We start from the raw sequence: 15,104 nt of genomic DNA, 5'->3' as shown, positions 1-15,104 counted from the left end.
AGATTTTGTTTTCACATGATTGTCGCGTATGTTTTTAAATGTTCTTGTGAGTGTTTTATCTTCTTTTGTCATATAAGAACTGCAATACATTGCAGCTGCATATGAATCAAGTACAAATTGGGAATCAGTGTTTGCAATCCAAATTCCTGGAATATGTTTTGCGAAGTTGTTTGTCCAGGTGTCAACTGGGTTCCTTTGCAATAAGAGTGTTGTTCGATTTAGTGTACATTGGATAGCATGTATGTATTCATTGTGTACTAGTCCAAGGTTGGCTAAAAAGCTATCAAATGTATCATTCTCACTGTATCTTGTGTTGTTTATTGCTTCGAAGATTAGCTTTGCATGTGCTTTTGTTTTATCACTATCGAATTCAAGAGGCTCAAGTATTTTTGTTACTTTCATTGGTGGTATTGGGAAATTAAATCTGCAATTAGAATTTGCACGCTTCCTACAACTTTTTGTGTGACAATGGTGTTGTAGAACTCTAAGTTCACTTGCAAGTAATAGTGAATTAGTTGACAAGTAATTGTCAACGAATTCTTCGACTTCAATATTTGTATTATGACCGTAGATTGGTGCAGATTTTATCCATAGTAAGCCATGTTCATGTTCACTGCCCCAGTTTTGGAATTCAGTCACATAGAAGTGGTCAGTGAGCTCTCCATAATACTTGTGATCATGAGATATCAATTGGTGTAATCCATCCCTCCTAGATCTATAGTAACGTACACAAGTAACAGGGTCGTTTCTTATTAATGAGCTAGCTTCATTTTCATCAAGTTCACCTGTATTTGGTCTTCTAGTGTTTTGTTTTATGTGTCTCAATCCATGCATTAAAGGATCCCAAAGATGCTCCGCACTGCTAAAGGAAACAAAGAAAGTGGGCGGCCCTAGTTGTCGTATCATTGCATAGAGTTTGTTCCGTATTTGCTGGTGGTAGTCAGGTGAGGTACGAATTGTTTTTAGGTCCATGTACCCAATGTCAGAATTTAAAATACGATCTAGGTTTGGTTTTGACTTAACATCTTTTGCAACTAGTTTTCTACCTTTCAACTGCCCTTTTTTAATTCTAATCCACATTGTATTCAACACCTGATTTATGATAATGCGAATTGCTTTATAGAACAGGTTTGTAGTATGATAAGCAAAATCGTGGCTTTTATGCAGCACTTCCCAGTGGCAAATCTTTTGATATGTAAAGTTTTTGGAGATGTCAGCTGGGCGTTTGTTGCCATAGAAAAGCGATGGGAAACTCATTTCTTCTGAGTACTTATCTTTGAAGATTCCTAATGGCATGTATCCAGCAGCAGGTGCAATGTTAATTTGTTTATTTACAAGGTCATGGACGGTGTGTGCATCAATGAATCCATGGACCAATGTTTTTGTCGTTGGTTCATCGTTGTCTTGGTTATCGTGTTCGCTATCTTCAGCGTCACTTGAACTTTCATATGCCTCTTGGTTTTGTAGGAATGCCTCTTTCCAATTGTCATTTATGGTAGCGTTCTCGAGCTTATAAAGCATCCTTTTGCATAATTGTTTTAATGCTTTCATCACTTTGTGAACTCGAACTCGACCAAATGCATAAGCACTTTTAAATCTTAAACTCTTTTTGAGAACAACGACAACCGTGTCAGTGTCTTTTATAGTTCGAGGCAATGCAGATTGGATTCTGGAAATGTTAGTGGGGACATTGATGACTCCTCCAGTTAAGCCCAGTTGCGACTTCTTATGTCGATGGCCCATTTCTTTTATTTGCAAGAAGGGCAATCTTAATGCGACTAGTCTTTCTTCTAGTTCAGTGAGTTCTGTTAGTGTTCTAGTGCCATTGTTTCTTCTTATCTGTTCAGGAACTGCATATTTAGCAATTGTTTCATGTTCAATTGCTTTTTTGCAATGTTTACAAATGTAGCAATTTTCAACACGAGATTTAACATTCTCGAAACTAGTTGATAGTTTCCTAATCTTATTTTGTTTTGCTTGACATTCTCATTTCACAAAGCAGATGTCTCTTTTGAAAAAAGTTGTTTCACATGATGAACAATTGAAAATAGGTGTGTCACTTACTTGTCTTTGATATATTTGATCAAACTCTGATAATTCTGGTAATTTGTTCATTAATCTTGATTGAATCGATAGGTCGGATTTTCCTGATTTCTTTGATTGTGCTGAACGATCCTTTGATGTTGTTGCAAATCGATTGTAGTCCATGTTTTCTATGACTATTTCTTGTTTCATTGTTGCTGTGTTGAATGCAAGTCTTATTCTCTGCGTTTTCGATTTTGTCCGGATAATGCCTTTAAGCAAATGCAAAGATAAGCTTTTTGTCTCTTTGCCTAATGAACAAGGGATTACAATTCCTATTTGTGCGTTGTTTCTAATATGGTTTTTCAAGTTTCTAAGTGATCGAAATCTCAGTGTCTCAAATTTTACTTGGTTCGTTGATTGCGCTGATAGATCCGTTGATCTTCTTGCAGATGGGCTGTAGTCCATGTTTTCTATGACTATTTCTTGTTTCATTATTGTTGTGTTGAAGGCAAGTCTTATTTTCTATGTTTTCAAATTTTTTCGAATGATGCCTTTAAGCAAACGCAAAGATAGCCTTTTTGATTGTTTGTCTAATTGACAAGAAGTTACAATTTCTGTTTGTCTGTTGCTTCTAATATGTTCTTTCAAGTTTCTAAGTGATCGGAACCTCCGTGTGTCACTAGCATCTTTTGTGTGCGGTGTGTCACAAATATCTTCTGTGTTGTTTAGAATTACTTGTTGTTCCATTGTACTTCTGTTATATTGAATGCCTATGTTTTGCCTTTTCGGATTTTTCTAAGCAATGTCCTTAAGCACATGCTTGTTTAAGTGACAAGGTGGTTTTAATTTAGCTTCAATTGATTGACATTTTGTCTCAGGTTGTGGTTCAATATTGTTCTTTGAGGTATCGGCTTGTTGGTTGAAGGTACAACTAATTGTAGGCTGCCTATGAACCAAAGGCTCGAAGTTCCCATTCAAAGGATCATCGTCATGGAATAGTATGTCACGAGTATTTGTTGTAATACCTGAATTGAAGTGCAAATACAGTCTCATCTTTGTTTTGGACCAAACCCTAATTGGAATTTTCAACCAGTTTGACAGCCAATAGATGCAGAAAATATCTCCCCATAGACCTCTAGATGCTGGGGGTATATTGTTTGAGGCAGATTTAGCCATTTTGTCTAAATAGATTTCACGGTTGCTAATGTTATGCATTTCTTTAAGTGAGGCTTCATGCAGTGCATGTTCATAAGACCAAATTGCCTCACTATCTTGTTTTTTGAGACAGTTTCTAAAATATTCTATTGTTCCTTTCCTTAGTTCCACTGATGTGTATCAGAAATCTAGCAAAAGTTCTAAACTATCGAATAAACAGTCTCCAATTAGATATGAGAAATTTTCCACACGAAATAAGTGATGCTTCTGCAATACCATTTGCAACTTGTGTTTATCAGACATAGGTGTGTCACAAACATCTTCTATGTTGTCTAGAACTACTTGTTGTTCCATTGTACTTCTGTTATATTGAATGCCTATGTTTTGCCTTTTCCGATTTTTCTGAGCAATGTCCTTAAGCACATGCTTGTTTAAGTGACAAGGTGGGTGTAATTTAGCTTCGATTGATTGACATTTTGTCTCAGGTTGTGGTTCAATATTGTTCTTTGAGGTATCAACTTGTTGTTGAAAGGTACAACCAATTGTAGGCTGCCTATGAACCAAAGGCTCGAAGTGCCCATTCAAAGGGTCCTCGTCATGGAACAGTATGTCACGAGTATTTGTTGTAATACCTGAATTGAAGTGCAAATACACTCGCATCTTTGTTTTGGACCAAACCCTAATTGGAATTTTCAACCAGTTTGACAGCCAATGGATGCAGAAAATATCTCCCCATAGACCTCTAGATGCTAGGGGTATATTGTTTGAGGCAGATCTAGCCATTTTGTCTAAATAGACTTCACGGTTGCTAATGTTATGCATTTCTTTAAGTGAGGCTTCATGCAGTTCATGTTCATAAGACAAAATTGCCTCACTATCTTGTTTTTTGAGACAGTCTCTAAAATATTCTATTGTTCCTTTCCTTAGCTCCACTGATGCGTATCGGAAATCTAGCAAAAGTTCTAAACTATCGAATAAACAGTCTCCAATTAGATATGAGAAATTGTCCACACGAAATAAGTGATGCTTTTGCAATACTAATTGCAACTTGTGTTTATTAGACATAGAAGACATGATGATGACTAAGTGTTCGATGCAATAATATGTTTACTGATGCAATGCAGTTACAACCAGAGAATCATAATAACAAGTTGAACAATGAAAATGATTATAGAACACGAAGTGATTGTGTGCACCTTTGGGACTGCAAATGTCTGCTAAGCTGCGGAGACTGCTTATGTCAGGTAGCATCCACTGCACAGGTTTGATACTGAAGTTTAATTGCACAGGTTTGATACTGAAGTTCAAAATATGACTGCCAAGATAAAGAAGAACGTAAATCCATTGATGCAATGCAATTACAACCACAGAATCATAATAGCAAGTTGAACAATGAAAATGAATATAGAACACGAAGTGATTGTGTGCACCTTTGGGATGAAGTTCAAAATATGACTGCCAAGATAAAAAAAGAACCTGCAGTCCCTGTTGTACGTTAGGATCAGTCACTGTAAATCCATTGATCAATCTATATCAACCCAATGTCCTTGTTTTTGCTAATTATGCAAGTAAATGCAATGTCACATAACTTGGAAAGGAAAATCAAACAAACTAAAAGCAATGTAATGTCAGTAGTACCATCAAATTTGACACTGGTTGGAAGCTTTTGATGCAATGGAGCAAGCCACACCAAATTGTTACAGGTATATTGTTTCTCTTTCTTATGCTGGCATTTAAGACAAAAGAAAATGACTTATTTCGCTAAGCTACTGCATCAGCAAAGTAATCCCTCTGCAAGCACAACTGACAATAATGGCTTTAAATTACAACCCAAGACATTGAAATTTTTTTAGCAAAGAACCGGGAGGTGGCCATGATGAAAGTGGCATTCAGGAATATGATAACACACTGCTTGAAGAACTGCCAATGAATGAAACTTTGAATGTTTTGTCTACTGGTAATCAAAGAGGGAGTTGGACAGATTCCTATAACTATTGTTGCCTATTGCAGGACTGCATTTATGAGAAAAAGGTTGCAGAGGGAAAGGGATTGCATGCTTGCATGAGCCAAGATGCATTTGAACCAGACGTTTTTCTAAGCAGAAAACTTATCATTTTTTATGCGAAGTCTGGCAATCTGGAGGATGCACGCCAAGTGTTTGACAAAATGCCCAAACGAAATTCCGTCTCATGGAATGTTCTGCTTACAGAATACTCTCGTCGTGGCATGGATGAGCAGGTTATAAGTCCTTTTGGGCAAATGGGAGAGACAAACATGACACCGGATGAGTTTTATCTTGGAAGTGTTCTCAAGGTGTGTGCTAGCTTAGTAGCACTAGAACTTGGGAAGCAAGTCCATGCCTATGCTATCAAAAGTGGGTTTGGGTTTAATGTTGTTCTCATGACTGCTCTTGTTGACATGTATGCAAAATGCAAATGTATCAAGGATGCACGTCGAGTAGTTGATGAAATGTCTCTTAGAGATTTAGTGTCCTGGACTGCCATTATTGCAGGTTATGTGGAGCAAGGGAATTGTAAGGAAGCCATGGAACTCTTTTGTAGAATGCCTTGGTTTGGCATCAAGCCCAACAAGGTCACATTTCGTACTGCCTTAAAGGCATGTGATGGCGTAGGGGACATAGAGCAAGGCAAGCAGATCCATGCCCATATGGTTTTAAATGGGTTTAAGTTGCATTTAGTTTTAGGGAATGGCCTCACTGACATGTATTCTAAGTGTGGAAGCCTCGACAATGCGCTCCTTGTATACAAGATAATGAGCGAGAGGGATGTGGTTTCTCCAACTCTTTGAATAAATGAAGCAATTGCGCTTGAAGCCTGACGATGTCACCTTCTTGGCTGTTCTGACTGCTTGCAGCCATTCAGGTCTACTGAATGAAGGTTGGCATTATTTCAATACCATGACTCGAGATCAGTGTATCCCACCAAGAACAGGGCATTACACCTGTATGGTTGATCTCCTTGGCCGTGCTGGTTGTTTGGATGAGGCATATGATTTTATAAAAAAAATTCCATTTAAACCTAATGTTACTGTTTGGGGAGCCTTACTTGGTGCCTGCCAAGCCCATGACAATATGGAGATAGGAAAAGTTGCAGCAGAACACTGCATTTGGATTGAGGTAAAGAGCAGGGTACACGTTTTCCCTGTAGGAGATAGATCACACCCACAAATACAAGAGATCTATGCGATGTTGCAAAAGTTAGCTGGGCAGATGAAAGAAGCTGGGTATTTGCCTCAAACAAACTTTATATTAAATGATATAGAAGAACACTAGAATTACATACAATGTTACACCATTGGTAAGATGCTTGCCATGGGGGATGTGAATATCACCATACAACCTTAGACAATGGTCAAGAGCTGTAATGCTTGCAGTGACATAATCAGAAACTGTTATGCAATTATTTTGGTCATTCCAGTTTTAGACATCATTCACAGGTTGATCTGTGTTCTAGGTTTTGATCCATGCACCGTTTTCTATTAGCATTCCCTCGAGTCATTGATTCTAATAGACAAAATGCTGGCACTTTTGGAGAGTGCATTTAGCAATTGTTTGCTGTCTCCAATTGTCGGGCGAGATATTGGCATTTCATTTGATTTTATCATTTCAATGGTAAGTGCAAATTCTTTTGGAATTCATTTGTGAAATTTGGAACTATATATCATAGTTTATGTTGACTTGGTGGAAGGGATTCAGGAGTTGATATGATTCTATTGCTTCCGCGATGCTGTATTTGGCATTTACAAGCCTCTTGTGACCAATATGGTCAGAACCGGAACTGGAACTGGCTAATGGCCTCACTGACATGTATTCTAAGTGTGGAAGCCTCGACAATGCGCTCCTTGTATACAAGATAATGAGCGAAACGGATGTGGTTTCTCCAACTCTTTGAAGAAACGAAGCAATCGGGCTTGAAGCCTCACGATGTAACCTTCTTGCCTGTTCTGACTACTTGCAGCCATTCAGGTCTAGTGAATGAAGGAGGGCATTGGTGGGCACATGGAAAGACATCAAAGGGGTGAGGCACTTTAATGAATATTGCTCTGTAACATTTTTTTCGTTGCAAAGAAATTTTCATTCATTAAAACCTGGATTATATATCAGAATCTTAGGTCAAACTTTTAATTCAAGGTTTCATTTGGCGGTAAATTTTTGGAATGGGATTAAACTATAATAGGAAAGACTACTTTCAAGAAGGAGATGAAGTGCATGAAAAATTAGATGTGCTCACAGCTTTCAGGCGGGCAATGACAACATGGGGGAAATGCATTGATGAAAATGTGAATCCTGTAAGAACCTGTGCTTTCTATCGTGGCTACTCAGCTGCCCATTTCAGGTGAGTGCTAGATTCCAATCTTGCTTTATGTTTTCCATTACGTTCCTTATATTGTTGCCTAAATAAATGAATAAACTTCAGAAAAGATATTTTAAGACGGCTATCTTAAATACAGGGGGAGGTGAATGGAACTCTGGTCCAGCAAATGCATACTCCTGTTACTATTTTAAATGTTACAAGATTGACAAATTTCCGTAAGGATGGGCACCCTTCTGTTTATGGCAAGAATTTTACAGAATTAGACCAAAAGAAATCACGGAGATATCAGGATTGCAGCCATTGGTGTCTTCCAGGGGTCCCAGATGCATGGAATGAGTTGGTCTTTGCTTCCTTGGTCATGGAAGAGAAGTGGAAGCACAGATAGTGAACTGCTGAGAAAAACGTGCATTTAGAACAAGTTTGTAGATTTTGGTTCCCCAAGTAAGGATCAAGGAGAGAGAGCAAATGAAGGGAAAATGCTGGGCACCACATTGCTGTTTGCAGCTGAAGATGGTGTAGTTTAGTGGTTGGTCACGCTTGTTTCTTAAGTGAAAATCTCATGACACCAATGCTATAAGGAGGGTACATGTTATGCCTACTACATTATCAAAAGTCAGCGTTTGACATTTGCAGTAAATGACAACAATGTCTCAAAAGAGATTACATGTTATGTTTCCCTGAAGCAGATTGCTATTCAGCTCACGACCACTGTTGAAAGATCAAAAACTTTCCACATCTGTCAGCCTCAGGACAAGTTTTGGTATTTATATGTTGAAGTGGGACTATATAGCAGATATTTCATATGGCTAATTTGAAGAGCTTGTAAGCTTCACCTGTTAATCATTGTCATATCAGTAAGCTTAGATTGCTATTATGGTTCCACATTCAGTGTTGACGGGTATTATATTCACCTAGACTGAAACTGGTATGCCGTCTAAGATTTTGTGGTGCACAGCAAAATTTTTGCTTTCTTATACTATATCCTCATCATCGTAGTGTAGAGACAGCTGATTTATGACTAGGATGCCTAAACAGGCAGTGACTTGAAATATGTTTGATTTTTTTACATCATATGGTATCAAAATGGCTAACAATAACCTAATCATCTCTTCGTCTTGTCTTTAGTATCTAGTCCTATTTGCCTAGTCAATCCAGAAGTTTGATATAAAATGAGCGGTGGAAACACTTTCATACTTTCATATACAGAAGGATGTTTTGTATAATGTTCAAGAAAGCCTATAGGACACATAACATTTAGGCGCTAAGCCTTACCAACTCAAAATCAATTTGTTGAAGATCCATTTCACAATACTGTCGAGTATCCATGAGTCACATGCCTCGGCGAGTACGACTCAATTGTATGGTAACAATGTCTTAGACAGTTGTGGCATATGTTTTGCCTTACTGTCTTCTATAACAGCAGCATATTTAATCTACCGCCCATTGATGTTCCAGATTCAATGCAACAAGCTTCTTGGAGAGACTGAGAGACAAGCGAGTCATGCTAGTGGGGGACTCGAAGAATAGGAACCAGTTTGAGTCCATGCTTTGCATTCTTCGGCAAGGTCTATCTAATAAGAGCAGGATGTTTGAGACTCATGGCTATCGCATCACGAAAGGCACAAGATGCGATAGCCATGAGTCTCAAACAATTGTCCCTGCTTACCAGACTTCATCAGACATAATCACAGCGCCAACAGCGCCAACGCCAGCAGACGTACCTGACCAAAAGTCCAACTTGATGCAGGGACTTGCTGCATCAAATATAAGAGATCTATGCCATGTTGCAAAAGTTAGTTGGGTAGATGACAGAAGCTGGGTATTTGCCTCAAACAAACTTTATATTAAATGATATAGAAGGACACTAGAATTACATACAATGTTACACCATTGGTAAGATGCTTGCCATGGGGGATGTGAATATCACCATACAACCTTAGACAATGGTCAAGAGCTGTAATGCTTGCAGTGACATAATCAGAAACTGTTATGCAATTATTTTGGTCATTCCAGTTTTAGACATCATTCACATGTTGATCTGTGTTCTAGGTTTTGATCCATGCACCGTTTTTTATTAGCATTCCCTCGAGTCATTGATTCTAATAGACAAAATGCTGGCACTTTTGGAGAGTGCATTTAGCAATTGTTTGCTGTCTCCAATTGTCGGGCGAGATATTGGCATTTCATTTGATTTTATCATTTCAATGGTAAGTGCAAATTCTTTTGGAATTCATTTGTGAAATTTGGAACTATATATCATAGTTTATGTTGACTTGGTGGAATGGATTCAGGAGTTGATATGATTCTATTGCTTCCGCGATGCTGTATTTGGCATTTACAAGCCTCTTGTGACCAATATGGTCAGAACCGGAACTGGAACTGGCTAATGGCCTCACTGACATGTATTCTAAGTGTGGAAGCCTCGACAATGCGCTCGTATACAAGATAATGAGCGAAACGGACGTGGTTTCTCCAACTCTTTGAAGAAAAGAAGCAATCGGGCTTGAAGCCTCACGATGTAACCTTCTTGCCTGTTCTGACTGCTTACAGCCATTCAGGTCTAGTGAATGAAGGTTGGCATTATTTCAATACCATGACTCGAGATCAGTGTATCCCACCAAGAACAGGGCATTACGCCTGTATGGTTGATCTCCTTGGCTGTGCTGGTTGTTTGGATGAGGCATATGATTTTATAAAAAAAATGCCATTTAAACCTAATGTTACTGTTTGGGGAGCCTTACTTGGTGCCTGCCAAAGTTGAGGAAAGCAATGAAAGACAGAGGTATAAAGAAGGAACCTGGATGCAGCTAGATTGAGGTAAAGAGCAGGGTACACGTTTTGCCTGTAGGAGATAGATCACACCCACAAATACAAGAGATCTATGCCATGTTGCAAAAGTTAGCTGGGCAGATGAAAGAAGCTGGGTATTTGCCTCAAACAAACTTTATATTATATGATATAGAAGAACACTAGAATTACATACAATGTTACACCATTGGTAAGATGCTTGCCATTGGGGATGTGAATATCACCATACAACCTTAGATAATGGTCAAGAGTTGTAATGCTTGTAGTGACATAATCAGAAACTGTTATGCAATTATTTTGGTCATTCCAGTTTTAGACATCATTCACAGGTTGATCTGTGTTCTAGGTTTTGATCCATGCACCGTTTTCTATTAGCATTCCCTCGAGTCATTGATTCTAATAGACAAAATGCTGGCACTTTGGGAGATTGCATTTAGCAATTGTTAGGGCGCACCAGTATGACCCTGGTTCTGAGGCAGCGTTTTGAACCCAGAGATGTGAGTTTAGAACCTAAAAGAAAATAATTGTTTATTCTAAGGGTAAGTGACAAAACCTTAAAGGATCTAGGGTTTTGTCTAAGAAACGCCTAGAGAAAGGTATAAATAGAGGCCAAAAGGAGAGGCCTAGACACACACTAGAGAAGGACTTCTTGTGTGGAGTACAAGAGCCCTAGAGAGCTGAGTTCTGCTCATGGAGAGCCACAGGCCTTGAAGGATGACTACAGATAGGAAAGTCTGTTCTAGAAGGAGCTGAGTCTAGATATGTCCATCAAGAAGGCTAATGTTCGAAGCTGAAGCAAACCACAGCTGAAGGAGAGTAGGCCGAGGCCTATTTCATGGCATTTGAGGGCTGGTTTAGAGTCTGCCTCATCACAAACTTAAATCAGAGTTTGTTGAAGACACGAGAAGGCCAACTCTATTGCCAATGGAGGTTCCCATACATGAAAATATTATCATTTAAGATACAAACTTGCGTTGCGGCTATTTCTGTGGATGAATATAAAACCTGTGCACGGATGTCTGGGAAATGGCTGATCCTATTATTTGCTGCGTTGATTTTTGACTGCTCTGCTAATTTTATAGTAGAAGCATGGGAGGCAAAAGGCCTTTCTCTCCTATTTTATTGCATATTTTCAGTTACGCAGGTAGGAGGGCGCACCAGTATGACCCTGGTTCTGAGGGAAATTCCAAATCAGAAATGTATCATGTCTCTGTGACTATAGACATAAATAAGCTTTAGTATTCGAACCCATGAATTTTGAATATGAGGATGCTGACTAATCTCTAACGAGAAAATGGCTAACCCTGGTAAAGATAGACGGGTTGCTGCAGCATTGTTGCAGTGGTTGATTTCACAAGAACTCGTCCAAGAAACCAATGCACAAGGTACTCTGTTCACACACACACACTTAAATGTAAATTCAAACCTTTAGACACTAAATTTGTAAAGTTTGCACATGTATATAGCATCAAACTGGCGTTTTGAACCCAGAGATGCGAGTTTAGAACCTAAAAGAAAATAATTGTTTATTCTAAGGGTAAGTGACAAAACCTTAAAGGATCTAGGGTTTTGTCTAAGAAACCCCTAGAGAAAGGTATAGATAGAGCCCAAAAGGAGAGGCCTAGACACACACTAGAGAAGGACTTCTTGTGTGGAGTACAAGAGCCCTAGAGAGCTAAGTTCTGCTCATGGAGAGCCACAGGCCTTGAAGGATGACTACAGATAGGGAAGTCTGTTCTAGAAGGAGCTGAGTCTAGATATGTCCATCAAGAAGGCTAATGTTCGAAGCTGAAGCAAACCATAGCTGAAGGAGAGTAGTCTGAGGCCTATTTCATGGCATTTGAGGGTTGGTTTAGAGTCTGCCTCATCACAAACTTAAATCAGAGTTTGTTGAAGACACGAGAGGGCCAACTCTATTGCCAATGGAGGTTCCCATACATGAAAATATTATCATTTAAGATACAAACTTGCGTTGCTGCTATTTCTGTGGATGAATATAAAACCTGTGCATGGATGTCTGGGAAATGGCTGATCCTATTATTTGCTCCGTTGATTTTTGACTGCTCTGCTAATTTTATAGTAGAAGCATGGGAGGCAGCAAACTATGTAAAGGAGTGCCCTAGCCTCACATAAAAGCATGAAAAACATTCCATAATGGATTGTTAAGGAAGCTAATGCTTAAAATTAAATTCAAAGAAGAAAAGGATAAAACCTAAATCTTCCTGTGGCATGCTAGCGTATTCTATGATCACTCGATAACAGATCACTACTCTGTATTTTATGCAAATATATGAGTCTAGATATCAGCAACAATCTATTATTATAAAAATGCATACATTACATGAAGGATAATACAAAAGAGGTAATTTGAATACAAATACAATGTAGCAGAGCGAAAACATAAACAGTACCTGAAATAAACCAGTGTAGTCGACCCGAAGCGAAATAACAAGCCGACGCGAAGTAACCATGAAATCATCTATAAGCTTATTATATAACAACAAAATTACCTTACACGTAGCGGACCCTACATGCATAATGTCAGCTGGAATGAAATGTGTACACAAGACAGGTACAAATGGCCTAAATTACCTTAACCCCCATCAAATCAGCTTAGGTGATGGCGCAACAGATGTTGAGGATATCGCCTGAATCACCTTAACCCCCATCAAATCAGCTTAGGTGATGGCCCAACAGATGGTGAGGATATGGCCTGAATTACCTTAACCCCCGTCAAATCAGCTTAGCTGATGGCCCAACAGATGTTGAGGATATCGCCTGAATTACCTTAACCCCCATCAAATCATATCCACTGCTGGGAAGGCCTTGGAGGATCCTTCACCTTCCACAAGAAAAATGAAAATGCCTTCCGAATTTCTTATAACACCGAGCTCTAAGCCCTTTTGGTCATTCCGGAAAAATAGGAAAAGCTCATCTAATGACTATTAGCATCACAGAAGGGAGGCCAGACTTTTCCAACTATGGCCTTATTGCTAAGAAGATAATGCAAAAAATGGGCTATGACTTGGAAAATCCTGTCGGACTAGGGAAGGGGATTAAGGGAAAGGGGCTTGACGAAGGCACAAAAGCAGGCATTAGAAGAAGGGGAGGCTATCAGCTTTCCGACGTACGGCCTGGGGTACATCCCTGATTATGGAACAACAGACAGGTCGGAATCTGAAGCTTATGAGTCGTACACTACAGAAGGCTGAGACTCTGAATTTGAACTTGATAATTAAGTTGCTCTCGCAGTAAACTTCGCAGCAGTCCTAATTTACTAATAGAGCTCCGACAGTGATGAATCAGGCGAGGAAGATGAAGAAAAACTCCAAGCCTTAACACGTGCAGCGTCAGAAAGAGAGGAGCCCCCTATTACGTAAAGCTCCTCCCACCGAAGACGAAGTCAAGCAGATCAATTTGGGCACGGACGATGAACTACGCCCGATATTCATCAATGCCCACCTTGCTCCTGAAGAAGTAATGTAGTATACCCAACTCCTCCAAGAGTTCCGATGAAGCATTGCCATTTTCAGAGGAAAGGCCTTCTATCCGTCCGCTCTAAGTCTTCCTTCTCAACCCGGCCTTTAAGGATGAGCGGCCAGCACGCATAATCGAATGCTTCACTCGAAGGGCTATGCCATATAAAGAGGCTTCCAGCCACCTTGTCCACCTTCACGCCTAGGAATTCCATAAGGACCAGCTCACGACCGTCATTCCGCATTTGGTAGTTGGTCTGCCATTGAGGCTAAGCCCTATTTGAGACTAAGGCAGGCTTCTTTTGACTGCATTTTTTCCTGCTTGCGCCCTTTCCAACTAGTTATATCTTTCTTTAATGCCTATAAACTGGGACCAAGCCAAGTAAGTCCATAGATCGTCTGTTAATCCTTCTTTGAATCCCAGTTGTATTAGTATCCAAATCATAAGCCATCTACTGATCTAGCTTAGTAAACTAAGCGATGCTAACAAGCCGGATATAAAGAAGTGGAAACTAAAAGTAGCCACCCAGCTCTCAGTCCTGGCTGCTCCCGCCCTCTCACAGAGCCGTAGTTGCAGGTCGAACAACACATTTCGCAGGTGCTCTACGGGTATAGATCCAGATCTAGTTGCAGTCGAGGATCCTGTGTATAGAGAAGACCCATTCGAATTCAGAGCGAGGGCTTCGACAGGCGAGTTTGAGATTAAATTTGAGTCCCTGTGTTTGGTTTTCCCATGTAGGGTTGTTAACAGAACGTGCGACGAAGGCCCCAAAATTTTTCTCCATATTTTCATCGTGCAGTCATCCGACCCAGTGAAGATCAACCCGCCCGCCCGACAACAATGGCGTTTACAACGTCATCATGAGCCTGAATCGTTTCGACGCACTTGAGGTCCGAGACTCGCCATACCTTCACAGTCGTATCTGAGGAGCCTGAATACAAGAAACCATTGGTGTAAGCCAGATAGTATATCGCGCCGACATGCTTCGAGGACTTAGGGTTTGTCGACTTAGGGTTTTCAGTACCGCCTGACCAACATCCAAAAACATCGCGCTTCGGCTTCATCCAACGATGTATGTAATCCAGCAGCGTGAAGATTGTGGCTATTCACTTGTGGCCATCCCCAGAACTCGAACCAAAGCGGCGTCACACGTGGATTTCGTGGTCTGCGTGGGCGCTGAAAAGCTTGTCCTCTGTAACTACTATTGCTCTCACCATTCCGCAGGGCCGAGGAAACAACACCTAGTACCTCGGAACCACTTTATACTAACAGCTGTTGAACCATGGCATGCACCAGCTGCCAACA

The 15,104-nt window shown here is 39.9% G+C and overlaps 1 protein-coding gene and 2 pseudogenes across 1 annotated transcript; all 3 read left to right on the top strand.

Moving 5' to 3' along the window:
• The first annotated feature begins 4,298 nt into the window (after window positions 1–4,298).
• On the top strand, window positions 4,299–5,988 carry LOC149153794 (putative pentatricopeptide repeat-containing protein At3g13770, mitochondrial). Its single transcript, XM_089443925.1, has 3 exons — window positions 4,299–4,442; window positions 4,551–4,670; window positions 5,191–5,988. Exons 1-3 carry the CDS (start codon window positions 4,299–4,301, stop codon window positions 5,986–5,988), a joined length of 1,062 nt encoding a protein of 353 aa, XP_089300051.1.
• Window positions 5,989–5,992: 4 nt separating this feature from the next.
• On the top strand, window positions 5,993–6,472 carry LOC149153793 (pentatricopeptide repeat-containing protein At4g02750 pseudogene; annotated as a pseudogene).
• An 884-nt stretch (window positions 6,473–7,356) lies between these two features.
• On the top strand, window positions 7,357–7,899 carry LOC149153792 (protein trichome birefringence-like 5 pseudogene; annotated as a pseudogene).
• Window positions 7,900–15,104: the final 7,205 nt, after the last annotated feature.

This window comes from Pinus tabuliformis, chromosome 9 (assembly GCF_031772625.1).
Source record: "Pinus tabuliformis cultivar Carrire ecotype Pingquan chromosome 9, CPIR1, whole genome shotgun sequence".
Lineage (NCBI taxonomy): Eukaryota > Viridiplantae > Streptophyta > Pinopsida > Pinales > Pinaceae > Pinus > Pinus tabuliformis.
Note: the sequence above shows the minus strand (reverse complement) of the source record. Positions and strands in the feature narration are given on the sequence as shown.